The sequence below is a fragment of the Bombus pascuorum genome, chromosome 6 (genome assembly GCF_905332965.1).
Source record: "Bombus pascuorum chromosome 6, iyBomPasc1.1, whole genome shotgun sequence".
In the NCBI taxonomy this organism is placed as follows: Eukaryota; Metazoa; Arthropoda; class Insecta; order Hymenoptera; family Apidae; genus Bombus; species Bombus pascuorum.
This window is the reverse complement of record NC_083493.1, coordinates 13,473,629-13,484,060: the sequence shown is the minus strand read 5'-3', so window position 1 is coordinate 13,484,060 and position 10,432 is coordinate 13,473,629. Positions and strand designations below refer to the sequence as shown.

General features: G+C 39.1%; 1 protein-coding gene across 5 annotated transcripts in view; it reads right to left on the bottom strand.

The window, feature by feature from the left end:
* Positions 1 to 10,432, bottom strand: part of LOC132907676 (multidrug resistance protein homolog 49) — a 74,481-nt gene that overhangs the window by 4,316 nt on the left and 59,733 nt on the right. For all 5 annotated transcript variants that reach the window (XM_060960998.1, XM_060961001.1, XM_060960999.1 and 2 more), the window contains 5 exons: positions 7,144 to 7,495; positions 6,393 to 6,620; positions 4,922 to 5,871; positions 3,506 to 3,907; positions 2,621 to 2,767 (listed from right to left, as the gene is read on the bottom strand). In XM_060960998.1, the coding sequence (XP_060816981.1) occupies positions 2,621 to 2,767; positions 3,506 to 3,907; positions 4,922 to 5,871; positions 6,393 to 6,620; positions 7,144 to 7,495 (2,079 nt within the window). The remainder of the gene's footprint in view (positions 1 to 2,620; positions 2,768 to 3,505; positions 3,908 to 4,921; positions 5,872 to 6,392; positions 6,621 to 7,143; positions 7,496 to 10,432) is intronic.

The following is a 10,432-nucleotide window of genomic DNA, read 5'->3' as shown; positions in this document are numbered from 1 at the left end:
GACAGCCTTTCGAACAATAATCGCGTTTCGGAATACGTCAGAGAAGAAAAATACAACAAGCGACGAAAGACACATTGGATAAATCACCTTAAACTAAACTGCGAATATTTATGCATTTGTAAGAAATTTAACAATGCAACAACATATAGAGTGCATATTACATGCAAAGGTATCAGATTAATCAAAAGGTTCTGTTGTTTCTGGCCCTTGTGTCGATCTAATAGAATTATTTATCGAGTAGCCTCGAATATAATGTTCACTGTTACTTATCCTTGTCTTTCATCCATCTCTGACAATCTATCTATTCTGTCTATTGCCGATATTAAACATTTTATAGAGATGTACTTTATTGATAAAAATGTTAATTTCTTCTGCAATCTCGTCTTGCTTTTTCGTAGCTTATGTTTCGACTATTAAGATACGTAACGTATAAATTTGCAAATACGTAAGTAAAATCTGGTAGAACTTTCCGACCGACTTAATGTACATGTTGAAGTGGTCATCATTTTTAAGAAAACTCTACATCTGTAGATGTTTTAGTTTTAGTTTTCTCAGGCACTGAAGCCATCGACAGCGTATAGACAAAAGACCGCGTCAAAGGTAAACCATAAACAGTAGATAGGCGACGTTGGCTTCAGGGTTTTTCAGTCATAGGGTAACGCTGCTGTCATATTATATTCCAATTTGTATTTACAAATTAGTATTTTAAAATAAAATTTCTCCACGCGTTCCTTTGTATTCACATACATCTAATAACCCCAACAGTACAAAATATCCGAAATAAAGTACTCGTTACAACATTCAATGTGCGAAACAATTCTCTATTTAAATTCCATTTCTTTGCTTACGTTCGTAAGAAAAATCTGGTAGAAAGTCTCGTGAAAAAGACCTGCAGTGATAACATTCGCGCATGCAAATTCTGTTCCGCTTTTCTTTATCGTTTTTTCTGTTTTCCTTCATTCGCATACGTGTATAGGTAATGCAATGCTGTTTTTTAACTGTACAGATTGTCAACAGAGAAAGCGAACAGCGAGATATAATATCGTTGTAACGAGATACGATGACCAAAGCAACGTTTCAATCGTTGGCGGTACCCGAAAACATATGAATTTTAATTTCGGAAAAATTAGCATGTAAAGTATGTCCGTCGCATTGCGTGATGCAGTACGACGGGAGAAACATGGCTGCGGCGTATCTTCTTTCTTTTTTTCGTCTACTTTGGCTCGCGCATTTTTTTTTTTTTTTACTCGTATTGTTCATTAAAATCCATCAGGTTCCATTAATATTCATCAGCCGGTGCGGTATACTCGTAACACTAGCGTTAGTTTACATTGCTTAACCTCCGCTGTTATTCACATTCGTCGTTCATGGTAACAAACTATTTTGCTGTGCCTTTGGTGCTAGATTCTCATTAAACATCGAAAACCCACGGCTGACATAAACGAGAAAATTTCGCGCGCAAACTTGTCCTGTGCCAGCTTCATGTAACGTTTTAAGAGATTATTTAGACATCATGTTGCGAGATAAACTTTGCTAATATAAAGTATCCGCTTTAGATTAGCATCATGGTTAATGTAGTAATATTTATGTAACCTACTTATTCGGTAATACGACACAAGAAATTCCGAAGCAATTAGTTATCTCGAGCAACGAATAAATGAAACATTAAACAACACCTGACTTTACGTTTCCTTTGCAAATTTTTCATAAGTATCATCTTCGGCCAAGTTACGAAAACGCATAAGCTACGTCCAAAGGAGAATTTTCAGATGCTTTTATTCGAGAACGAAGATGGATTGTTGTTCAAAGAATATTAACGTCGAACGGAAATGATAACTGGGCTGTGGATTTTTATTGGAAATTTCAATTTCTCGTCAATTTGACAAACCGCGTTTTCCTTGGTAACCTCGAAGTATTGACCCTCGAGGGCCTAAAGATGCAAATATAGTCGCATAATACGCAAAACGATATAAAATATTCAAAGTAGAATGCTTGTTATAATATTTAATAAATATCGCAATTTGCATCTCTTCTTTTTTAATTACATTCGTAAAAATGTGATGTTGCATAATAATTCGCTGTCTAATGATAACGAACATCTGTATAGAATTTCTCAAATGTAATCGTACTGCTTCGATCATACAAAATTCCTGGTGGAACGTCACGTTAGACAATGACGACGAAAAATGGCCCATCAAGTTACGAGGCTGTTAATTGGTCACGAGGACGAAACAATGCGGCACGGTGGTAGCGAGACTGGAACGCGAGGCTTTTGTCCTCGCGAGAATTCCTCGCACTTCTTCTGCCTCTCTGGAGGAAGGTTGGTCATTTTTTTCGCCGGCTTTCTGCTTCTGTCCGCGACTAAAAAGCGCCACCGCGTTCCATCGCGTATTATATTACTGAATGGGCGCCGCATCTACTTCAGCCTGATTTCACGACCCATTTTCTCGGTTTGCCCGCGGTGTTTCTCGCCACCATCTCGACGACGGTTTTCGTCCACGGTATTTCTCGTTTAAGCGATTCGCGGAAATACTTTAGAAGAGGATGAACATGCACTATGCATGCGGTAGACGAGAATTGTTGAGACAACAAGGAGATGATTTTAAACGAGCAAACTTACCTTCTCGCTCTGTGTGTCGAGAGCAGATGTAGCCTCGTCCAGAAGTAGAATTCGAGGATTCCTGACCAAGGCACGCGCGATCGCGATACGTTGCTTCTGTCCTCCGGAGAGCTGTGTTCCCTTAGAACCTAACCTAGTGTCGTATCCCTGTAATCAAGATCGAATAACGTGTTGTTACGTTGCTCAATATGCAACTTTCTATCGAAACGGTTCAAATTTCCATTGGAATTATTTTGTGTTACGTTGCATAATGTAAAAGTTTCGTTAATTAGTTGGTGTTATCGCGATCGCGTGATTCGAGAAAGTATTGACGTTTCAGTTATATGGAGAACTTTCGCGAATGTGTTACGCGTGTTATACAAAACTTTTAGAAACTTCATTAACGCTGTAATGAGACACGTTTATTGTCGCCTTGGTAAAGTTTGAAACAAACCCGAAAATGTACACGCGAGTTAGAAACGATAGTTTGCAAACACAGGATTCGCGTTCAAGTCTCGCTGCATACTACGGCTTATTAATTAATACAATGAATAACGTACTATTTAAAATATCTCGATGATCTTTATGTGTTATATGTTTCCAATATTTTTTTTGTAAGTTTCTTTCTATATATATCTTTTTCATATTCGTTTCAAACTCGACCAACATAATTATGGTAGCAACAATGTTTCATCACAGTGCTAACGAAACTTTAACATATAATATATTTATAAAATACATTCATTGTAAATCTTCAAATCTCTGTAGGTAAAAATATATTTCCTTTGGTAAACGATCAACTAAGATCTTAATCCATGGCCAGTGAACGAAGCACTACTGTGTTTGTCTTCTCTGAACAGCTAAGCTCCGAGAATACCAATATCAAACAAGAATTGTGCTACTCACTAGTGGTAGAGAGCTGACAAAGCTATGTATGTTGGACTTCTTAGCGGCTTCTATGATTTCCTCCATCGTTACAGTTCGGGAGTTGTCGCCATAAGCAATATTCTGTGCGATCGTTTTATCAAAAAGTACTGGTTCCTGACCGACAACACCAAGCTGAGATCTCAAATTGCGCAACGAAACCGACGAGATGTCACGCCTGTCCATTGTCACGGTACCAGAAATCGGATCGTACAATCGTTGCAACAATTGGATGCAGGTGGATTTGCCACAACCACTTTGGCCTACCAGGGCGACCATCTGGCCCGGTTTCACGATTAGATTCAAACCTTGTAAAATTTGCATCTCAGGCCTTGTCGGATAATGGAACTCGACTTTCGAAAATTGAATCAAGCCGTCCGCTTTCTGAAATTATACAAATTTCTGATTCTAGATAGGCTTCTTACTCTAATCGAATGTAAAGTAAAAAAATAATGAAAATTCTTGAAAGATAATAACATTTTCAAAAGAATGTCTCGCTTCTCAATAATACTGCACTTTTAAATCTAAAATTTCTAAACTTTTCTTCGTCTAATTCTATTACACGATATTCGATATAATAGACTGCTTTTTCAATTTCTAACCAGTGATGTATTTACGTTGACACGGTTCTATTAAATAAAGTTAGAACGTGAAAGAATATGCGTTTTATGTTAAAACTGGAAAACATGAAACGAGGTTCCTATCTCGAGTAGAATCTCGTACACTTTCGCCACGTGTGATCAAACGAGAAAATGAAATTATGCATGCAAAATGTCTATGTAAATGTGGAAATCTAAATCTAAATCTATACGTTATTTATGAATTCGAGTATCGCTATATTAATTCGTTGGACTACGTTTGTATCAGATAGGAACAAGAAAACTGATTCGACCGAATGCATTATAAATATTTGCTAATCAATCGAATTATACGTGGCAATCGCTTGAGTAGGATAAATCCGAAACATCGCGTCGTTTATTTCGTATCGCTTCATTAAACGGTTTGGAATTCTAGAGGGATAATCGCAACCCCAATCAAACAGAGTTTCCCGTTTTGAGCGTAATTAACGTGCATAGCCGGAGGCGTTGCTGTCGGTACGTCATAAATTCGTCGCTTTGCTAAACAGCCGTAATGAAACCTGTCGAAACGAGACATTTGGCCAGCTTTGCCAATCTTCCTCTATACTTTACACGTGATGTTTACTTTCTTCCTGATAAACTCGCAAAATAATTGAACTACATTGTTTCAACGACAGCGATATAATTGATCAAACATCTTATTACTCAATATATCCAACAACGCAACATTAACTACGATAAGATAAAGCTTCCTATTTATAATCTCTTATCAATATCGCGCAATCGGATTTATAAGCTGACTTGTAAGTCTCGCACTCACCCAATCCAGATCTTTGTCTTCCGAATCCGGTGGCGAGGTGATCTCCGGGACTCTGTCTAGAAGCTTGAATATCCTTCCGGCCGAAATTTTCGCGGTATTAAAATTGGGAGCGAAGGCAAGGGCTTGTCCCAACATCCAGGATCCAAAGATCAACGCTTCCGACACTTTGATCACGTTCTCGTACCTCAAACCTTCGGTAGCCACCAAAGCACCACCATAATAGAGACTCAAGGCATAACCGAAGAATGGTATGGTCTGACCGCACGAGAATACCAATCCTCTCAGTCTATTTCTAATTCTTGTCGCTTTAGCCACGAGATCCAGTTCCACACAATAACGCTGCAAGAAGGCTTCCTCTTTCCCAAGGCTGGCTACAGTCCGGATGTTCGAGATTGCCTCTATGGCGATTCTCGTCGCGGCCTCCATCTTCTTCTTTTCTTGCAGACCTTGGCCACTCATCACTCTCGCCTCAAAGAAGACTGCACCCAACACCAAAGGTATCGAAACGACGGACACTAACGTCATCTTCCAGGTATAATACATGGATAATCCGATTCCAAGGACTAAGGTCGACAGAGCCTGAAGAATCGCACCGACACGTGTCCCCGTTGCACCCTGGACAGCACCGGCGTCTGTGGATAATCTGGCGCAAAGGGCACCCACGCTGTTCGTGTCCTCGTCGTACCAGCCCATTTCCTGTCGCAGCATCGCGTTGAACGCCATTTTTCTGATCCTCGCGGTCATACGCACACCGGCCAATCCAAACATATACATTTGCAGGAAAGTACCGACACCCGTAACAACTCCGACCACCAGAAAGAGAATCGAGAACTTGACGCTCTCGTGGCGTACTTCTTCGTCATCTTGAAGACCCAATACGGAGTATACTTCACCGAAGAGAACAGCGAATGCTGGGAACGAGGCGCCCACCATACCTGCTGCTAAACACCCTGAAACATGGCAATTTTTGTTCATTAGTTTCGTTCAGTAGAACTCTTTGAATTGGTAAAATTGTACGATTTATGATAGGCGAGGCATCCGATGAAGAGATGGATTATTTTTGTTGTTAGATATCCTGAAGTATTGAGATGTAATTTCTCTTGATAAATGTGTTAGGATTGCAGAAACTATAAAAGTTGGAAGGATTTTATCAATCCATAGAGAGAGATTGATCGTTTTTATTGTTAGACATCTTGAGATATGAGAATTTCTTCTTCTTTGTCGACTTTGTTGAGATTGAAGAAATTGTATGATGTAGAAAATTTTTGTTAATAGACAGATAGATTGATTGGTTTTCGTGTTAGATACCCTGAAGTATGAGGATTTCTGTTTTTCTGTCGATAAATCTGTTAGAACAGCAAAAGTTGTATGGCCTCGAGGAATTATATTCATCGGTAGAGAGACTGATCCATTTTCTCGTTGAAGATGTACGAGTGAATGGTTAAATGAATAGTAATCGAGCTAACTATACCGATCAAATTGTAAGGCCATTCCGGTTTATTGAGCCCGAATATCCTCATCATTGGCGCGTCGTACGGCTTCTCGTGTTCCTCCAGTTGATTCTCCGAGCACTCAGATGCGCCGGCTAACGACAACCGATGAGAGTGCATCGACAGAGTGGAGAATTGCCTCTTCAACGGTGGTTTCTGCTTCGGTATGGCTGCGGTGACCGTCTTTGCGGCTGATGCCGTCGCTTTCGCTGGAAATTCAATCGACACGAAAGCGTAACATCATACCGTCCGATGTTAAGAGAAGAAAAATATTACATTTTTGTTATCATAAACTCTGGGACCCTCCCATTGCTCTCAATAATACGTGAAAGTCTATAAAACAAGCTTATCCTTTTTTTTTTTTTTTACGTAATCTGAAGATCGAGACTATACAATTACAACGTTGATACTTTCATTTTAATTCTTGTTTAATGAAACTCTAAAAAAATGAAAAAATACCTAGTTGCTCGAGCATCAGTAATACGTTATATAATACGTCTATACATTAGAACCCTATTTATACGAATCGTATTTGTTCGAACGAAATTTTAGTTGGCAATTGTGCTTGTTGAATTTATTTATTTGAACATGAATTCCCATTATGTAAACGAAAAGTGACAGGTGATGGGAGAGAACGAATAAACTCTAATTATAGAAACTCTAATCCAGTTATACGAACTTCACCTATACAAACTATTTTACCCCGAAAATTTCGTACATAAAAGCAATTACCTCTGGCAGTTGCACTGGCGTCAGCAGAGACCAATCCGTAATAATGATTTTTCAGGGCCAGCAGTTCCTCGTGCGTGCCCTGTTCAACCACCTGACCCTCCTTTATAAACACTATCCTATCAGCATTTGTAATCGTAGACAGCCTGTGAGTGACGACGATCGTTGTTCTACCCTTTGACGCCGCGTCCAAAGCTCTTTGCACGGTGTTTTCGCTATGAACGTCCAGAGCAGACGTAGCTTCATCCAATAGAAGTATAGCCGGTCGTCTAACGAGGGCTCGAGCAATCGCGATCCTTTGTTTCTGTCCACCGGACATTTGCGAACCTCTCTCTCCCACAGGACTATCGTAGGCCTAGAACGAAGACCGTTGATAAAGATTCTTTGCTTTGATTATTTGACAAGAGTTAATCAATGTGGACATTCTTTAAATTTTAATTAACTGGAGGATAAATACTTATGTTTAATGAAGAATGAAAATTAATTGATATTTAAAGGAAACAAGTTTTAGGTATAACCATATTCGTTGATAATTATCAGGAGAATACTGTCCGCAAGTAATTTGCCTATTCGATTGCCATACTCGTGGGATTTAATTAACGAAATTACGACGTGACACGTCTACGGCGTGTACGTACCGTGTTGAGATTTAATAAATTTACGAGGTACATCACTTCGCGTACCACAAGTTAAGTCGAGAACAGCAAGAAAATACTTGGTGTTTTACTTGAATACGCATAAAGTACTTAATACGATCTAATAACAAACTACATGCTATATACTAATTTCTAATTAAATATATGTATATTGTAAATATGTTTACAATTACTTATTCTGTGACTTCTATGTATGTTTTTAAATAAACTTTAAATTTTATCGATATAATCGTGATAGTCTCGTTAGAAGTGAAATTTTAAAATGCTTCATAAAACACGTGGATATAAAAGTTTTGCGTGGTAAATTTTAATATATATACACTGAGCAAATAGAAAATTTGAAAATAGATTTTCCTGTGAATAAATAAATAATGTATTTAAAAAAACACAATGCTAATACCGTGTGTGCCGTGTAGAAGCGACGTAATTTGCGTAACTGTCTAATATATCTGATCTCGTAACCAAAGCTTCCATTCATATAAAACCCAATATTGTTCGTCCATCAACGTGCGTGTAGCAAACGGTGCTCGGTTTTCCCGGGTAAAATTTCACGTGCACGATCGTGCCGCATCGATCCGTAAAATAAACTGCCTGGCGTGCACCATAAACTGGAAAATGTCTGGTCCACTTGTTTCCGCGGATCGTTACGGTTCTAAACGCGTCGCGAGACACAACGGATAAAGGCCAAACACACGCGATACACATTCACAACGGTATATACCGGTGGAACCGCGGATGAAACCATCGCTAGCATCGAATACACCTACCGATAATTCGGTAATAAACGCCTAATCGTTGACGCAGCCGTAATCTGGGATACCGTTATTTGCCCGGGCACGGTTTAACGGGTGTTTTATCGTCTGTTTGCACGCGTGTTTCGCGGCTTGTCGCTCACACCTGAGACTATTGTTAGCGCGTTACAACAAGCCGAATTTGTTGAGGGTCAACATGATCTCGATATACAATAAAATGACTGATAATAGACATTGTTCGATACTCATAATTTGTCAAATTATTAGATTGCAATATTACGAAGTATCTACAGTAGAACTACGTTTATCCGCACCTCGTTTATGCAAAGAAATTTAGACCCGAGCTCGGATACACGAACTCCTAAACGAGCCCCTATTATCCGAACTGAGTATCCCTAAGAATCACTGATATACAGGGTGCGCCGTTAGAATCCGGACAAAAGAAGTTTTGTGCAGAAAGTTGTTTATTTAAGTCAATACACAAAAACACATGAAAATGTTGTTATATCTCATTTAAAGGGTCCTTGCTGAGAACTTTTATTCTATGTAACCACCCTCTGCCTCTATGACCTGCTCTATTCTTGCTCTAAAGCGCGAGCACGCTGACTTCAACTGGTCGCGTTTAATTGTCGCGAATTCTGACTCGATAGCAGCTCGTAGGGAGTTGACGTTGGGGTGCCTGCATTTATTAGTTTGTCTCTCGATAACGCCCCACACGTAATAGTCCAATGGGTTTAGGTCGGGACTGTTAGGAGCAGCTTCGTGTTTTAACGAACACAGAATCAAATGACAACGGGCAAATCTTTTAAGCTTGGCGGCCTCGGAGAGCATCTGACGGACTTTGAGAACGTAGGAGGCATATCTAAGATCCTCTTGAGCTATTCGACGGACAATCGTTTCACTCACCCCCAAGACGGAGGCTAATTTTCGGAGAGAAGTTCCCGGATCTTCCAAAATCATGTCTTGGGCCCTTTGAATAATTTCTGGCGTCCTTGTTGATTTTTCCCTAACCTGAACTTTTCTCGCCGGAGAAGGAGAACCCTTCTCGAACCACTCTGAGGCTGCGTATCTCTTAGCAATGTCGTATACCGTCGATCTTGGGTAGCTAAAGAATTTTATAATTTCGACCGGCGTTCTCCCGGCGCGAAGACTTTCTATAATCGCCGCTCTTCTATCGTATTCCGGGTTTTGCTTAACGAGTTCTGTCATTTTGAGGTTATAGAAGACTTATTGACATATTTAACTAACTTCAGAGTCAATCAGCACAAACATCTGAATTCTAATATGGTGGGAACTACAAATTGAATTCTGTCCGAATTCTAACGGCGCACCCTGTATTAGGTTGTCTGAAAAGTTTCTTTCGTTTTATGAGGAAATAATAGACGCACAACGTTTTATATTATTTTGTCGAATTACGTACGATCCATTTTGTTCTGTTGAGATAAACACCGCGACATTTCACAGACTTGGTTTCACGTTTGTATGAGGGTGCATTGTTGTAGGAAACACGTTTACGAAAGAAAGACACTTTCCGGACAACCTAATTTTCCTTTTTATGTAATTTTTACAGAATATTTACCGTGCAATACGCATATGTACATGATGCAATATTTAGTTACAAGGTAGGAAATATTTAATCCTTAATAAAAATAAAATTCGTGTGACCATGGAAACGGATTAAAGAAACTCAGTTAGCCGAACGCCAGTCTCTCGCGTCCGAACTTGTAATATTTAGTTATCCGAAAAGTTTCTTTCGTTTCATAATATGATAATAGACGAACAACAATTTCTGTTTTATATTATTTTATTGAATTAGGTACGATCCATTTCGTTATATTTCCATTATTATGTTCATGCATAATTCAATAAATTAATATAAAACAA